The following is a 17,295-nucleotide window of genomic DNA, read 5'->3' on the forward strand; positions in this document are numbered from 1 at the left end:
AAGGTATGATTTGTGAGAACGCTATGGATGCATCAATACAAATTATGGCATCCAGATTTATTCTTATCATATCGTTCACCCCCAATCGACTTTACATACAATTGTTGAATATCAACGGGCTATCCCCAAAAGTCAAGTGACGTTATCAGATTAACACACATCAATAAAATAAATACTTTACTCGGTATAACCACAGACCCACAGTTTACAAATTGTGTTATTTTACACGACCAATCTGACCTATCTATTAGGCAAACAACGCTATTTTATTTTTATTTTTAACGTCCATGATTACACATTATTTCAATAAATTCAGTAGAACTTTATCTGCTGTCTCATCATCCTTCATTGTCAGAGTCAACACGCCTATAACAAGTTACACAAAATTTTGGCCAAGGTCAATCAGCGTGGCAATAAAGAAGCCAGATCTAGTTTCTCAAATACTGTTAGTACAATCACATCGAAACTTTCATAAACAATCTTGCAACAATATGATTGTCAAAAATGGAGGGGAAATTATTCTGGAATCGGATTATGTACCAAATAAATTGGTTTACAAACATAAGAGCATGGCCCAGGCATTGCTCGATAGGGCAGAAGAAAATTTGAAAGAAGGGAGATCCAAATGGATGGTAATTTTTTTTATTACATTATCAGCATTTTTTTTTACCTAACTATATATATTTTTAATGAAAAAACAGAGGCACAAATTAACCTGAATTTTGTACACGTAGACAAATTCCATCACGGGAGAAACATTAACTTTTAATGATGTTGATGTAATGAGCCGGAAAGTGGCGAGTTTTCTTGTGAAGCGTGGGATGAAAAGCGGAGACAAAATCATTTATCTTACGTTCGATATTACAAAAATGTTTGCCATTGTCATTGGAGTATGGAGAACAGGTTTGCAAATATCTTTTCATGAGCAAGTAAAACTAAACCATAATCCATACTTATATGCCACATAAATTTCAAACACATTTCTAGGAGGGGTTGTTTGTACCTCATATCCTGAAGACACTGCAGGTTAAATACTACTGATATTTTTCATCAGATAATAGCCAGTACACGGGTTCATCATTTTATATGTTGCACGTATTTTAAAATTAACAGAAACGCTATCCGATCGTGTGAAGGATTACACTGCAAAGTGGCTATTTTGCGATCCATCGACAGTTGCCCAATGCCAATCTGCAGCTAAAACGGTGTCCTGGCCAGTTGAGATTTGTGTATTCGGAACTGCAGCCGGGTGCACATCAGTGGACGAAATTTTTGAAGACGATGGAGCCCGTTAGTTAAAGGAAGCAATTTATAAATTGTTTCCGAGAGTATAATGCATTATTCATATTTTGTAGAATGTCCGGAAAAAATAACTAGCGATCTTCATGACCCGATTTTGATATTATGCACTAGTGGGACAACCGGAAAGAGCAAAGGAGCTATTTACAGCAACTTTACTGTGTTAAATTTTTGCTCAGCTACCGACGGGGTTCCAAGGCACAATCCCTTGCCTGCCTTATGGTTGCTGAAAGGAACCCATGTTCTTGGACTTCTTTATCCGCTTCGCAACGTATTCGTGGGTGATCATAGTATTATGATGACAACGATCAACAAAGAAAATATTTTTAAAGCTGTCGACAAGTATCACGTAAATGATGAAGCAATTACATAAACTTAAAAAAATATTGCTCAAAAAATTTTTGAAGTACATTTTGATTATCATTAGCCCTTTCTGGTTTTCGGATTTCCACTTTTCCTAATTTCATTGGTCAATGATCCTGAAGCTAACAAGATTGACAGAAGTAGCATCGAAATTGTTTGCAGTGGAGGGATTGTATTGAAGGATTCATTTTATGAAACGATGAAAAAACTTCCCAACGTCAAATATGTGATCAACGGCTTTGGTATTAAATAAGGACCACTACACGTATATATACGTATATACACGTCTATACACGTTTATACATTATTACATACGTAATATGTAGGAATGACTGAATGTGGGGCCATAACCACGACCGTCGACATTGGTGGAAGCGTGGACCTTATTCGAGCCGTTCCAAATATTCCCACATTATCGGTTGGAAAACTGTATCCCAACACAAAGTTAAAGGTGAAAGACCTCAAAACTGGAACACCACTCGGCCCATCCAAACAAGGGGAACTCTGCGTGTCAAGTCCAATTTTATCCTCTGGTTATTGGAATAGGCCAGAAGTTAATGAACAAAACTTTCAAGAGGTTGGGGGAGATCGTTGGATGAATACAGGTACGAGTTTACCAATCAGATTACAACTAAATAGGCAATCTATTAAACCCACTGCTCTTAGGCGACCTTGGCTATTACGATGAGAATGGCTTCGTTTTTGTCGTTGATAGGATTAAGGAAACATTTAAATATTTCAATAACCACGTAAACTCTAACCATAAATGTTATACTACTAATATTAACTGCATAATCTTACGCTGTGAAATTGAATCTCATAGATTTCCCCTGCCGAATTAGAAGAATATATTCTGCTTCACCCTGCTGTAGGAGAAGCTTGTGTTTTTGGCATGAAAGACCCCGATGGTGGAGATCACATTCCGCGTGCCGTAAATATTCTTACTTTTTTCTACGTTTTAGTTATTACGTTTTATTGAAATTCCGACTCCTGTAAAATATTTTATCCAAGAATGCAATTGATTCTTATTGTCCTTGTGTGTAATTTTATTGAATATTGAAAACCTTCGCAAACGTGACATTAGACAATTTTGTACATCTAAATAAATTGAATAATTCCTTATATTACGCAGATCGTTGTTCTGAAGGCGGGCATGAGTGCTACCCCGGAAGAAATTGCATCATTCACAAATGGTAAACTCTCACATGAAGGATTTTTTTGCATAATTGGTCTAACACAATTCCCGTTGATATACATACATAGGAAAAGTGGCTGGGTACAAACAGCTCAGAGGTGGAGTCATCTTTGTGGACCAACTTCCCAGAGGAAAAACAGGCAAAGTGTTGCGAACCATGGCGTTCGAACTTTATGGAAATAAGTGAGAACATTTAAAAAAATTTCAATGACATAGTCACATATTAATTTTAAATTAGTTCAAAATAAAATACTATTTCCTAATACGTACATATATTGTTAACTGCGTAACAATAAAATATCACTCACTTGTTTTAAATTGCATATGTTGCATATTTTGTTGGGAACACATGAATTTAATGCACGTTAGAATAAAAAAAAATTAGTGCAGATACAGATTATTGTGCTTTAATCACTACCTAATTGTGATGGTTTTAAAATTACCAATTCAATGACAAATAAAATCTGTTTATGATTGGGCTTGGTGAGTACATGATTCCAGAAGTTAAGTTGAAGCTGTTTCCATGTTCGACGATTCATAATCCTCTAGAAGCAGCTAGGACAAGTTTTATCACGCTTCTATGAGAAAGATCATGCTTACAACAGGTAATTATTTAATTGAAATTCCGGGTCCTGTTTACCTTGCCAAGAGATTTTAAATGTAAACATATTTAACTAAAATGTTTCATCCAAGAATGCTCTAGATTTTCAGTGTCTACACATGTCATCTTATTAGATTGGTCTGATAGCATTCGTAAACATGTCATCAGATAATTTTGCATCATATACATATGTAGATCCCATAACTTCTTATATTACACGTATATAGTTGTTAGCTACAAAGCATAACAAGTAGTACATAGCCTGCGTGGTGGTTCCTTTGTTAAGCCAATTAATCGAAGGTTATTGGTCAGGCAGAAACATGTTAACACGTATTAATGAGCTGAGCTCTAACGTAACCTCAACTTTGAAAATGCTTTTGACACGTATAATAAATGGCTGCTAAAACAATATATGGAAAGGGTTGTTTGTCACTGCTTGTGATTTGTCTAGAAAAAAAACATGGAAACTGACACTCAAAAATCATCGGTATGTTTGATCAGGTCGTTGGTGTCACTTTTCAGACATATATATAAGACGTTCTGTATAATCTTCCTGCAGCAGTCTTAATTTAGAAGTGCTTCACAAGGAAGATACGTATTCTATTATCATGATGCTAAAGGTAACAAGAAAATAAATTTTAACACAATGCATGTAAACCTAATAAAAAATTATTGCAGACATCACTCATATTTCTCGCGATAACTGCTGTCGCACAGTCGTCTGGTCTCAGCGGTCTGACCCCATCGGGACAAGGTTTCTATTTATTTCATCCCCACCAGCAGGTCTTTCACCAGTACCAACATTATTATCCGCACTATCTGCATCAGTCCCAGCAACCCTTCCACTTTCAACAACACCAACCCCAACAGCAACAAGCCGTCCAAAACCAGTTTCTCTCAGTTAGTCGACCTCAGTTTGTCGCAGTGAACCGACCCGAGCAAAAACCCCCACAAAATACGATTCATCAAGTCTCGTCCCCTGCTGCTGTCGCAGTCCCCATTCAACAAGGGTCATTTAACAACATCCTTGCGGTCAGTGCTCCAAGAAAAATAGTTCTCCCACTAATTCACACCGACACTCCCACCTACAGTTTCGGATATGCGGTGAAAGACGCGGCCACAGGAGACCAAAAGTCACACCATGAAACTCGAACTGGGGACAATGTGGTTGGAAAGTACACTGTCGTTGAACCCGACGGAACACTTCGAGTGGTTTCATATACGGCAGGGAAAGAAGGTTTTAATGCCGTGGTGGAGAAAACGCCAAGATATGCTCCTCCAAACGCTCCAGAATTTAATAACAAAATTGTCGCTATTTCCAGACCATTCAATTATGGCTCGCATCGTGTTTGGCAAAAGTAACTATTTTTCAATCTCTCCTAGCTGTCTACATACATGTTGAAGGTTCTAAGAATGGAATGCCGCACTAATGTAATACCAAGTATAATTTTTTACCTTGGTTTTTTGCTACTTTTATATAATGTTCTATTCTAATATGGAATATAATGAAATAAATTCCCCACCAAATTCGTTATTCGCTTGATTATGTATACGAAGCTAAACTTCATTGTAATTTGTGCATAAAAACGCTTTGCATAAATCTTCATCATCATTTCAGTTTATTTGTGTCTGCGCGAGATATTTAATATTAACCGGATGGGTTCAGTTGAGAGTCACGATTATGGTCTATAAATAGATGTCTGCAGGTACTGTGAAAATTTGCGAATACGATTATGATGCACAATGATGTATGATCTTCTTGTTTCTCGCATTGAGACATGTAACCGTGAGCTTACGCTCTAGGAATTCGGATGAATTTCTTTGACTATCCCGACGGAATAAACATTATACTGTGCAAATATGAAGCATGAAAATATAATAGCATGACATTACCATGTCTTCCTTGTAGTTGCAAGTTGCGTATTCTTTCACAACTCGTAGAATGTGTAATCCAGAAAGGATTAAGAGATCAGCATTGGATTGGTGAATACATACAATAATAATTTTCGGAGATAACATATAATTCACGATTAACATTGACATTCAGAATTGAAGGCTGCATATGTATAAAGGCATTTATTGTTTATTAGTGCTGTATTTTATTGGTTAATAAAACCCTGACTGGGTTCTTCCAGTAACTATAATATCAAATTGGTTCAGTGCAATTTTGGAGGAAAGGTAGATGCGAAAAAGTGATACACAAATATTTAATCGTGAATTGTATCAAGTATGGAAACAGAAGAAAATTTATTAGGATTTAGTTCCGCATCTTCAAGTACGATCGCAACTACAACGACTAGTGATGTCATAGTTCACGATATGAACGTTGGACTCGGGTAAGGCTTCTCTTATGTAGATAAGCATGGACATGATTATGAAATTATATTTCTTGAAACGTATACATGTTGAAGTTGTTATTTATTTTTTTTATAGAACATACTTAATCGTCCTATTTTCAGCTACGATAATTATTTTGGTTTGGGCATTTTTCATATTCTTCTTCTTTTCGCGAGGAGGTCGTAGCACAGAATTTCGCAGTCACAGCACAAATAATGCAAGTTTTTGCAGCTCATTGTCGAGTACAACTACCAGTTCATTAAAGTCAGGTAAATAAAAATACATATGTACATTTTTAAAAATCAAATCGTTACAAAGAATTTTTTTACTTTACTGTAATTCTCCTGTTATGAATATTACATATGTAGATTGTCCACCGCATTATGACACTGTGATAAATTCCAAAATATTCCCATCACCAATAATAATGGACCCAAGAACGTTAGAAGATTCTCCGCCCACATATCAAGATATTACAGTGTTAAAATAATTGAAGCTAAGTAATATATTTAGAATATACGTACAAAAACAAAAACTATATTTACAGTTTTTTTATCTTACCTTATGTATGTTAATAAATAGGAATGTTTCTTAAAATTAAATTTTGCTTGGATATAAGTAGTTTTTCTGACAATAATACATAACCTACAACAGTAGCGTACAGCCTAGTGTGCTACGTGAATTTTAAATATGTACGCACAAACATTATTTGTCCAACTTAATATATATTTGGCGAATTTCGCATAAATTTCTTGGCTGCAAAATGAATATCTATTCGTGTAAGAATATTAAAGACTTGTTTCATCATATAGTTTCTTTTAGCATGATTCAAGTTCCAAGCTTGCCGATGATAAGAAAACAGTTCGTAACGACTTAATGAAGCATGTAGTCGTGTAGATGGTATTTTAAGAATGTCTTTGTAAATGAAGTAAAGTACTGGCTTCAGTTTCAGGAATGGAGCAAATTTTCCAACACCGTCAAACATTCCTTGCCACAATACGAACACACCTTCGTCCAACCTTTTAAAGCATGGCACAAATAGATATTGGGAAATGAGGTCCAATGATTGTTGATCTTGATGGAGTCCTAGATTGAAACGATCGTCTATTCCTAATAAGGTACCAATCACAGCCCAAATATGGATAAACCCAGTCAACCCCATTCTGTCATGAATCCCAAATGTTTCCGGAGCCATTGCAATGAATCCCATGAAAGCATACTGAATTAGAACCATGTCCAGTTGGCTCATCAAAACTTCAGGGTCGTACGAATTAAAATCGGCTGAAAGCTCTTCTGCACTTGAAGATTGAGCATCACTGAGCAGTGTCTTCAACAAGCACTCTTGTTCATCCGTCAAAATCAAATCTTCTTCATCAACGACGCAAGAGTCGTCGGAAAGGAGGAGGTCGAGCACTTTGGCGTGCAATTTTCGTACATAGTTCACATCTTGTGCCCCTTTTGCGGATTTACGAAGCAAGTCAGACTCGTACCACTTTTTGAGATGCAATATTGTGGACAAATATCGCATTCTGGCATTATACTTAACATGAGTTCCTCCGGATCGGAGTAGGACGGAGGCGATTGGTTTGTAGGAGAAAGCAATAGTTAGACCAACAAAATGGGCATAGAGCACAGAGTCCAAATTTTTTTTGAAAAACGCTTGTCCCTCATCGATGAGGTATGGGTTCACCCAATGCAGAAGGGGAAAACTACCAGAATCGTTGTTCTCAATCGGCGTGTTTGCCGCTTCAGTCATCAAAAGTTCAAAATACTTATTTTGAAAAGTTGCTATTAACTTGCTTTCACTGGACTTTCCTTCAATTTGACGTTTCAAGTTTGGCTCCATTATGAATTTTAAAATAGATGTGTGCGTATTTAGTACTTTTTAACACTGATTTTTATAAAGAGTGCACAAACTCTGCACCGCTCTGTAACTATTTTTTTAATTTTCTAATTTTCCGATGAGTTATGTATTTATCACTACATATATGTTTTGTTGGCAAATTTGTATCTGCAGTCGTCTCACCGCTGGTCACCATTGAAGTAATCAAATAATCTAATTCACTTAGCCAAATACTCAGCAGTTCAGCTTGTAACATTCGACAAGTAAATAAGCTTGTTATGCAATTCTATGAGCTATAGATGGGAACTTGTAATACAATGAATAGCAGTGATTGTAGTACTTAAAAGGCCTATGCAACAAGTGAGGGTGGTTGACGAGGATTGTTGTCTAAACTTACATATGTGGCAAGGTAAAATATTGTGCAGTTGCCGACAGAATGCAGAATAAATAATAAACCAAATATTCATGCGTCCACTATCAAGTAATGATTGATAAGAGAGGACTACGTAAGTAGGTAGCAGTGTCTTGAAAATAAAAATTGCAAATAGGCCAAGTTAACAAATGTACTCTCAATTTATTCAATTAATACAATGCAATTCAACTACTGCAATTGACACAAATGACAATTTTAGTTATATATATGCACGTATATGATTCATGAAAGATTATCCTGAAATGAAACAATTTATTATATGCACAACTACCAATAATAAATTATGTTTCAAAGGCATGAAAATCAGACAGATGCAAATGTAACAAAGAACCACAAAAAATGGAAATGCGGGGTTATATTAGAATCGCATACAAAATATTTACATTAAACTTGGTTTAAACCAGCACACAACCAACAGTAATCCAAATGTTCATATGAGCATACATGACCCAAGTTTTCTTACATAAAAAAGGTTCTTGTAATTCTCCTGCGTACAATACTTATATATACATATGCAAGTGTAGGCATAGGATGGTTCCAAAAACTATAGGGAATGTGATGTTCACGTGAACTCATTGAAAAGTGGTAGAAATTAAAGTATTTGGTTCTAAAGTACGACTGAGTGCTAAGTGAGTGAAAGCAAGTCGAAAAGTCAGAGAATAATACAGGAAACCCCGAAATCCACTTCGGGACACCACTTATACTACTCCCAAAAAACTCAGTCTCACTTTCTCCACCGGCAAAAGTCGGAGAAAGTCGAAGGAAGACCATCCCTAACCACCCTCGCTGCGTAACAACCATTACCACCAAAAATTACCCCTTTGCGTACGTCCATAAATTTCAAGAATTAACTGGATTCCTCTTTCTGAAGTTACACACATACTTGATTTCTGATAAGCGTTAGGGTCAAAAATGTGTCTATTGAAACAAAAATGACGTCGTAACTGGGAGAGGACCCATTTTATTTTAGAGTCTGTGTCACGGTCAGCCACTCCACTCCTTCCAGTCAATCGGTGCATTTGTCCCGATTTAGTCAATTTGTTCGCAACACTTATTCCTGTCCTGTTGGTAATGCAAATTAGCCCTCAGATTTTCTTCTTGTTGGACTCTGTCCTTCTATGCAGGCATCAACCTTCTAGTGCTTAAATATACAATTTTCTGGGCGTATTACGGTTCATCTGCTGGGACATCCTTGACTGCATTGCGACAGATTTGGTAAGTCTTTATCACACATTATCCAGTTTTTAATTAAAACTAATGTTGAAAGGAATGATAACTATATCTCTATTGAAAAAATGCTAACATGCAGCGTGGTTTCCGGGATCGGTTAATTATAAAAACCTAACAACCTCTTTTAACAACCTGCAAACATCTTTACATCATGTTGAACTCCATGTAATTATTCGTTGACAAGTCTTAGAAGCCAAAATTTGTAGTTGTAATACATAGATTATGCCTTATCTTTTAAAAAATTGTTGCTAATCTAGAATGTGCATAAGTACGTATTTAGTTGTTTAGCATAAAGTTTGCACAAGTTTATCAAATTTATTATGCTTTCCTTGGTTGTCTTAGATGATTGAATTATTTTATTATTTGCCTACCTATGTATATATCTCTCATGTCTGAATAAAAATATTGATATTTTTTTAATATAGCAAAGGGCATATGCCCAACATTCCCAGTATTCCGAGCATCCCGTCTATGCCCAAAGGCCTACCCAGTATCCCGACGAAAGCTGACTTCATGGGACCGGTAGATCGTGACAAGTGTACGTTCTGCCGCATCTTCGATGGCAAGGAGAGCAATCCTATTATATTCCAGGCAAGATATTAGTTCATTTGTTTCGAGTAGAAAAATTCGTGTGCAATATAATAATGCAGTGCGATACATACTCTGTAGGATGAAGAGATTGTAGTTTTTGAGGACATCAAGCCAGCAACAAAACACCACTTTCTCGTGGTTACCAATGAGGTATGGAATTGAGACTCTGGAAATTAGTTTCTCGATGGAATAATTGCATGTACTTGATCAATTATAGCATATTCGAGATGCCAAAGCGATGGTATCATCGCAAATTCGGATTTTGGGTAATCCTCTAATAATATACATATATTTAATACTTTTATGTAAGATCTAACCTGACATAAATTATTTTTTTTAATTTTAGACCGAATGATTGAAGTTGCTAATCAGGTTTTAGCAGAAAAGTTAAATCAAGATGCAGGAATTGGCGATCCAACTCAAGTGCAGCGACTTTTGGGTATGTTACTGTTTAACTTGTGTGTCGATTATGGATTAATAACCCAAAACAGCAGCGATTGTTACAATTTGACTAAAATTAATATGTACTGATTTTAAAAGTAAAAGATTTTACTTTTTTAAAGGATTTCATTGGCCTCCATTTCACATGGTAAATCATCTTCATCTTCATGTCTTAGCTCCTGCAGATCAAATGGGATTTTTTGCCAGGTTATTTAAGCATAATTTGATAAAGTGCAGTACTCTGGTACATAAAAACTAGTGCATTATGTTGTAATGAATAAAAATACTTAAATTACAGGAATATGTTTCGGCCTAACAGCATGTGGTTTGTTAGCGTGAGTATTTAATAAAATTAAATATCAGTGTCACACCCATCCCGTATAAAAATTTTAACGGATTTTATGCAGCAATTTGGCTGGATTTTATGCAGCAATTTGGCTGAATTTTATGCACACAAATTTATGCAGGGTGATTTGTGCATAAACTGTGCAGGATTATGCATAATTATGCTAAGGTGTTTCTATAGAAATGAGATAATTCTAGCCACAAGCTTTGTATGAAGAAAAGTCTCTTCATAAAAATATCTGTTTATAAACTTTTATGCAGAATATACTCTCCAGGAATTTATGCAGAATTATTCACAATTTTTTATGCATAAATCATGATGCCGACTAATCCTAAGTGTGCCGTATTATGCAGAAGTCGCCACATGATTTTTATACGGGATTACTACATACATATAATTCGTTACATGAATTTTGTGCTTTTACGCAGCCGGATTATGTTCGGGACCGATTAATGCAGATGAAGAGCACTGAGGAGGCAGGTGCAGGAAATGCGATAAACTCGCAACCAGATCAGTAGATGCTCTAACTGGTCTGTGATATTAAGTAAAATAATATGGTCTCCAGTTCCATGTAGAATGTACAGTTCCAAAAAGTTTTCTCGATGTTGTACCGTATCAAAAAAACTTAGTCATTCATCTTGCATGCCGTGCGTGATATGATGTCAATTATACAATCACACCTTGAAATCAATCAAGTCAAATAATTATAAGAGTTTATGAGCAAAACCCAAAAAAATGTATGTCGTTATATTATACTAATCCACTGTGGAATGGACTCCAATATGACGTCAGGAAGAGTTGGTCAGAGTGTCAGAAAACGGTAACCACACATTTAAGATGGTATTACAATACGTGGCGTCGCCTATAAAATATCACTCATGGCCGGAGGAAGAAAAACCCAACACACACACACACCCCTTGGTCGTCGATATGTTATTATATACGTTCCCTTCGTCACCTTCCTTATCCTTCACCTTATCATCACTACCCCTCAGTCAGTATCTCTCATCATCAAAAGTACCTAGACAAAGGAAACTATGTGACTTGGTGACAAATAATTTTGTGTGCCGAGAATTGTCATCAGCAATAATTATTTGATGTTCATAAAAGATTATATTGTTGTGCGCATATGAACTATTGTACTTAATCATCATCATATTTACACATAGCGTTATCTATTTTTTACATTATAACCAGTGTCTTTTGTAAGATTTAAAATTATTTGTCACGTGTTCGGGTTAAAGTTAAATGCGAAATTAAGTCAGTGTGCAAAAATAAATTTATGAATAAAGATATAAACGGTTGTCTGTGGAATTTGTAGTTGAACTGCATGCAAAATTGTGTACGAATTAAACCTCCGCTGAGTTTCGTTTTTATTTTTATCTCTATCAAGCCGGTCGCATTAGTTCATAGTATTATATGCACTTCGAAACATGTAGAAATAGCGTTAAATAATCGAAGTATTAGTCTCATAAAAGTACGTACATTCAACGACAATCTAATCATAAGAAATACTCACAGGGGTTTGTTGAGAAACATGAGATTCTGTATGAAGAATTATGTTTGAGGCAAAGGCAAAGCTTCCAATTTCACTTTGTCATTCCATGTCATGAACTAATTGAAGCACATTGTTATTAAGTTTAATACATTGCATTGCATCACCTCGTTTTTGTCCTCTCAAAGGTTCGCTATTTGAAAGGAGTCATATGCACCCCGTCTTGAAGTGGTTGTCGGTTGTGACTCCGATTGTATCAATATTTTTGGGTGGTTATTACTGGAGATCTGTGTCCATTTCTGCAACTCTTAAGCCTGACCTTACTACCGATTACAGTAAAGGAGAGGAAGTTATAATGGTAAAGGGCAAAATAATATTTGGATGCAATATTGAAAATATTCATGTATATTCATTCATCTACTGTGTTCTTAGGCAGATGCTAAGAGCATTTATGACATTAAATATGTCGACATTGATGGAAATGAGCAGTCCATGGAACAATACAGGTAATAATGATACGTTTCAGGATAATGTTATTTTTCAACAGATTTCAGGTTTCAATAATGTATACATATGAATTACAGAGGACATGTCCTGATTGTCGTCAACGTCGCCTCGAAATGCGGTTTCACCTGTGTAAATTACAAAGGTATCTTGTAAATATTTATTATGTATCACTTATAATTTTTAGCCCAGGGTTTGTAGAGACTTTAATCACCCTAACATTATACTTATTCAATGAGCTCCAAATAAGTATATGACAAACGATGCTAATAATTCTTATTCTTACCAATAATCTCTAATAGTCTTCTTAACTCGATCAAACTGAACGTTAGGTTTTTGTTGCATTTTTTTAAATATTCGAATTTTCTCCTAAAAATTAGAACTGACTGAACTGTATGACAAATATTCGGAGAACGAAGGTTTGAGAATTTTGGCCTTTCCGTGTAACCAGTTCGGATCGCAGGAACCTTTGGGAGAAACAGAAATAAAGGAATTTGTCAAAGAATATGATGTTAGATACAACCTCGCAAGTAAATCAAATGTAAACGGGGACAACACGCACGCGTTATGGACTTTGTTGAAGGACAGACAACGTGGAATCTTGGGAACTACGTTGGTAAAGTGGAATTTTACCAAATTTTTGGTCGACAAAAAGGTATTTTTTAACTCATAATTCGATAATTACTTTTTCATTTATCAGTACCAATAACTGTAAATATCAATTTATTTTTATATCTAAAAATAAATTTTAGGGAAATGTTTTAAAAAGATACGCTCCAAATACAAACCCCAAGGTATTTAAACGATGTCATTCATATCGCATATTTAAATAGCTTTATAACTATAATTATGAGAACCCATAAATGAACATTAATGAAATGTGATTTGTTTCTAATTTATTGCAGGCGATGGAGAAAGATATTATTGAGGCATTCAAATCATAAGAATATTCCACTGTGCACAAAGCAGCTATGTACAAAGTTAAATTTAAATTCAATTTATTGGTTTAAATTAGACTCGTCATGATTGTTTTCAATAAATTTCAATAAATGAACCAAAATGTATCGCTAGTGAAGCATTGATTGTCATCAACCCTGGATTCCCAAAAAGTGCCCTAAAGGAAGTTGGTAGCATACAATTAATCCTACTTTCATTTGGCTGCTGAAACAAAAAAAACTGTAAAAAAACTGTAAAAATTAATTTGTAAAATTTTTATACTCTTACTGGTTGAATTTCTTTTCGCGATTGACTTCTAAGTACCCCTGCTTGGTGCAAATATTTATATTGAGCCATTTGATATGTATGCCACTCCATATTACTTTGACTAGTACTGTTACATAAATTAATAAATATTGAAGCTTCGGGTTATTTATAATTACCTAAGAGGCATATAAACATTTTAAATATTATATTATTTAAATCTCATTTGCCTGAACCATGTAGGTGGTTTAACTGTTTGCCAAACACTACTGAATTCCAGACATCTATCATACATAACCTTCAATTCTCTGTAACTTAGATATTCATAATCTAACTCAAATCCATGACTTGCCCATCTCAGGATCCTCAGTTCAAGTCATGATTTTTCCTTCTACAAAATATAATCTTCTTTGTACGTAATTTTTCTGAACCGTTCGACTCATGGTCAGTCGAACCGACTGTATATGACTTAAACGCAGCATTTCCAATAGTTTGGATATTACATATATTAATATGGGGCAATGATCGAGCGTAACTTATTAGCTCACCCTGCGTAGCACGGGAGCTATTGAATTCCTCTTGTCCGTCCGTCCGTCTGTATGTTAACGACCTTTTTGCATCAATTGATGCTAATTAATAAGTCCCTGCTCCATTATTGCAGGACTGAGGAGCACCATATGTAGCAAACAATCCGTACGCAAATGGTGCAAGTTAATTCAGCAAATAGATCGAGATAGGACTATAATTTTGGAATAAGTAGCACCGTTAGTACGGAGCAATTGGTTATTAAAAATGATGCGTATCAATTGTGCCATCTATTTCCTCCCAAAAATTAATTATGCGTAACAATTGGGCCATCTATTTCCCCCCAAAATCATGTCAGATTTCAGTTCTACTTATTCCATTATTCTCCTCCATTGACGCTAAAATATACAAATTTTATAGTAAATAATTGGAGAAGGGATGCCCTACGCACCAATGGTGCAGAATGTGGGGAGGAAAAAGCTTTTATTAGCTCACCCTGCGTAGCATGAGAGCTATTGAATTCCTCTGTCCGTCTGTCTGTCTGTCTGTCCGTCTGTCTGTCTGTTCACGAGTTTTTTGCATCAATTGATGCTAATTAATAAGTCCCACGACCATTTTAATCATAATTTGTAGCACAATTGGTATCAAACAATCGTTAACGCAAAATGGTGCGAAATAATTAGAGGAATCGATGTATTCCGCACCAATGGTTAGGATTGACTGAAAGTTCTAGATAGCCTTCGCGGACATAAATTAACCTTGAAATCGTGTCAAAATTAAGTCCCAATTTTAACCATTTCGGCTGCACCATTGGTGCAACATTATATCAAATTTCTGTTATTCCCCGTTTATTCTGTACCATTGGTGCAAAATTATATGAAAATTATGCATCCATTTTGTCCGCTTATTTTGCACCAATGGTGCAAAACTATATCCTAATCATTATTCCAGGGTGAGCTACTTCTAACATTACTACGGTTTATTTTTAATTTTATACAAATCTGATGAGATTATTTACAAAACTTGTAAATAATATTTGCATTTGTAACAAATGTGAATGTATGAAGGAGACGAGAATTCTCAATTTATGACCAACCATGAAACAGGTCTATCCATGTATAATAAAATATAGCGTGAAACCTAATAATTATATTTGGGTTGACATTCTATGCATACCTCTTTTCATTATATGTACTAGTAACTCGAAATATCGCACATGTTTCTTAATTATTTGCGATATGTCATGTGAAGTGTGAGAATTATCTTGTCCCATTTAATGCAAATTGAGTGTTGTCAAACAATCTTTAACTTTTGAGTCAGTTACTAGTAAATACATAATTTCGCTAAAATACGATTTTGAGTAAGTACAATCTTACGTCATACTTACTTGGAGCGTATTAACCATACACTAACTTTTATATTTTTACCTTATATTTATTTACTTATTTGGTGATAAATACGCTGGTAAATAGGTTCCTGATAGTACGCATTGTGTTTAGTAAATGGCTTATGGTTTTATATCATCAATGGTAGAACACTAGTTGCATCTGTTCAATGTATGCAATGAATTTGGAAAGACACTTGAATAACGAATATTAGAATTGCATATACAATTGTACCAAAAAAATCACATCAAAAACCTAAATGAATCTAGGGAAAGTGGAATTGCAATCAAGACACGCTTCATGAATTAAATCAAACACAACTAATCATATAGAGTTTATGATTAGGGAGCACAATGGGGCCGCCTTATGGTAGGAATTGGCATAAATTATGTTATGACTTTTTTTGAGCTATTTATGCATATGAGGTAGTTTGGGGACGGATGACACAAATTACATGACTGTAGTGCAACCACACCCCCTGGGGGAGGAGTTATCTCCATTTGAGGGGGTGTGGCTTTGGAAACTATTGCATTCGATAGATCTTTGAAAGCTAACCCAAATTCATATAAGTTACACCAACGTACGACGCTCGAGAGCAAAGTTATCGGCCTCCAAACACCGAAATTTTGCATTCTACGCCCAGTTTGCGACCCTGTGGCGCAGTGCGCGACCTGATTTATGGTTTCGTAGATATCTCAAACGACGCTATCCATGTAGGGGTGTCACCTCCAGCAAGAGATTAGATGACGTCACGCCTCGTTTGGCCGCAGGAATTTTTTAAAAATCGTCAAAAATATAGCCGAAATAGCCTAAATCTGCACACTCAAAAATATTTCGATGTATTTATTAACAAAAATTCGAAAGTTTACAATTTTTCTACTGGACCTCATCCACAAGTCTCTCACCCTTCAGCCATATACCGGGCTTTACTAGGTTTAATGCTAGCAAGGAAGGAATACACATTAAGATTTCTAAGTAAATTATCATAACTATTTATTATCATAACTATTGAATTTAATGTTTTGTGAAGTTTTGTAACCTTTTATAAACTCTTGAAAGTAAAACTTTTGAGAACTTTTGAGAAATTTTGAGCAATTTTGGGTAACTTTGTATAAATAAGGGAACACAAATCCAACCAGTGTGACAAATCCGTTTAATAGACGCGACCGGTTTCGTTGTTAGCTATATCTTCATCAGGAAATGCAAATTTAAAGTTGTAATTACCCTTCTTTTAACGATGGTTTATTTTAAATTACATTTCTCACTTTTTTCACTAAATTCATTTAACTGGACTTGCTTGCTTTCTGGAACTACAGAATTGTTCAAGTTCAAGTTCAGAATTGTTCAATTGTTCAAGGAAATTTTGAGAAATTGTGTGCGAAATTACCGTAAAAGTAGTTTTCAATAAGTATTTGTTTAAAGTTCGTGGACAGTGCAATTTTCTGAGCACAACCAGCGTGGAGACAGTCTCAAGTTTTCTGGTCCTTTTATACCCATCCGTAATATT

General features: G+C 35.4%; 6 protein-coding genes across 10 annotated transcripts; 5 read left to right on the top strand and 1 right to left on the bottom strand.

Annotated features, from left to right (window-relative positions):
• The first annotated feature begins 140 nt into the window (after positions 1 to 140).
• LOC110842169 (4-coumarate--CoA ligase 1) lies at positions 141 to 3,126 on the top strand. Of its 2 annotated transcripts, XM_022087881.2 has the most exons (11): positions 143 to 632; positions 735 to 903; positions 988 to 1,026; positions 1,114 to 1,290; positions 1,356 to 1,648; positions 1,727 to 1,904; positions 1,989 to 2,267; positions 2,329 to 2,411; positions 2,486 to 2,593; positions 2,795 to 2,855; positions 2,926 to 3,126. In XM_022087881.2, exons 1-11 carry the CDS (start codon positions 288 to 290, stop codon positions 3,042 to 3,044), a joined length of 1,851 nt encoding a protein of 616 aa, XP_021943573.1. In that variant the 5' UTR covers positions 143 to 287; the 3' UTR covers positions 3,045 to 3,126. The 2 variants fall into 2 exon arrangements, with proteins under 2 accessions (XP_021943574.1, XP_021943573.1); XM_022087882.2 differs by lacking the exon at positions 2,329 to 2,411 and having other exon boundaries at positions 141 to 632.
• A 243-nt stretch (positions 3,127 to 3,369) lies between these two features.
• Positions 3,370 to 5,001, top strand: LOC110842171 (larval cuticle protein A3A). Its single transcript, XM_022087884.2, has 2 exons — positions 3,370 to 4,078; positions 4,137 to 5,001. Exons 1-2 carry the CDS (start codon positions 4,067 to 4,069, stop codon positions 4,818 to 4,820), a joined length of 696 nt encoding a protein of 231 aa, XP_021943576.1. The 5' UTR covers positions 3,370 to 4,066; the 3' UTR covers positions 4,821 to 5,001.
• Positions 5,002 to 5,258: 257 nt separating this feature from the next.
• LOC110842174 lies at positions 5,259 to 6,397 on the top strand. Its single transcript, XM_022087886.2, has 3 exons — positions 5,259 to 5,794; positions 5,892 to 6,064; positions 6,164 to 6,397. The coding sequence occupies exons 1-3, from the start codon at positions 5,688 to 5,690 to the stop codon at positions 6,283 to 6,285; spliced, it is 402 nt and encodes a 133-aa protein (XP_021943578.1). The 5' UTR covers positions 5,259 to 5,687; the 3' UTR covers positions 6,286 to 6,397.
• On the bottom strand, positions 5,858 to 8,116 carry LOC110842170. The gene has a single exon (XM_022087883.2). It carries the CDS (start codon positions 7,639 to 7,641, stop codon positions 6,514 to 6,516), a length of 1,128 nt encoding a protein of 375 aa, XP_021943575.1. The 5' UTR covers positions 7,642 to 8,116; the 3' UTR covers positions 5,858 to 6,513.
• Positions 8,117 to 8,506: 390 nt separating this feature from the next.
• Positions 8,507 to 11,993, top strand: LOC110842175 (histidine triad nucleotide-binding protein 3). 4 transcript variants are annotated; one of them, XM_035846932.1, is made up of 10 exons: positions 8,507 to 8,896; positions 9,196 to 9,286; positions 9,381 to 9,466; positions 9,727 to 9,892; positions 9,971 to 10,042; positions 10,110 to 10,158; positions 10,239 to 10,331; positions 10,456 to 10,540; positions 10,632 to 10,668; positions 11,108 to 11,993. In XM_035846932.1, the coding sequence occupies exons 3-10, from the start codon at positions 9,453 to 9,455 to the stop codon at positions 11,195 to 11,197; spliced, it is 606 nt and encodes a 201-aa protein (XP_035702825.1). In that variant the 5' UTR covers positions 8,507 to 8,896; positions 9,196 to 9,286; positions 9,381 to 9,452; the 3' UTR covers positions 11,198 to 11,993. The 4 variants fall into 4 exon arrangements, with proteins under 4 accessions (XP_035702825.1, XP_035702824.1, XP_035702827.1 ...); XM_035846931.1 differs by having other exon boundaries at positions 8,507 to 9,286; XM_035846934.1 differs by lacking the exon at positions 9,381 to 9,466 and having other exon boundaries at positions 8,508 to 8,896.
• Positions 11,994 to 12,271: 278 nt separating this feature from the next.
• LOC110842172 (glutathione peroxidase homolog BsaA) lies at positions 12,272 to 13,742 on the top strand. The gene is made up of 6 exons (XM_022087885.2): positions 12,272 to 12,532; positions 12,607 to 12,680; positions 12,759 to 12,823; positions 13,059 to 13,333; positions 13,431 to 13,472; positions 13,584 to 13,742. Exons 1-6 carry the CDS (start codon positions 12,386 to 12,388, stop codon positions 13,620 to 13,622), a joined length of 642 nt encoding a protein of 213 aa, XP_021943577.1. The 5' UTR covers positions 12,272 to 12,385; the 3' UTR covers positions 13,623 to 13,742.
• The last annotated feature ends 3,553 nt before the right edge of the window (positions 13,743 to 17,295 follow it).

The sequence above is a fragment of the Folsomia candida genome, unplaced genomic scaffold (assembly GCF_002217175.1).
Source record: "Folsomia candida strain VU population unplaced genomic scaffold, ASM221717v1 Fcan01_Sc001, whole genome shotgun sequence".
Classification (NCBI taxonomy): domain Eukaryota; kingdom Metazoa; phylum Arthropoda; class Collembola; order Entomobryomorpha; family Isotomidae; genus Folsomia; species Folsomia candida.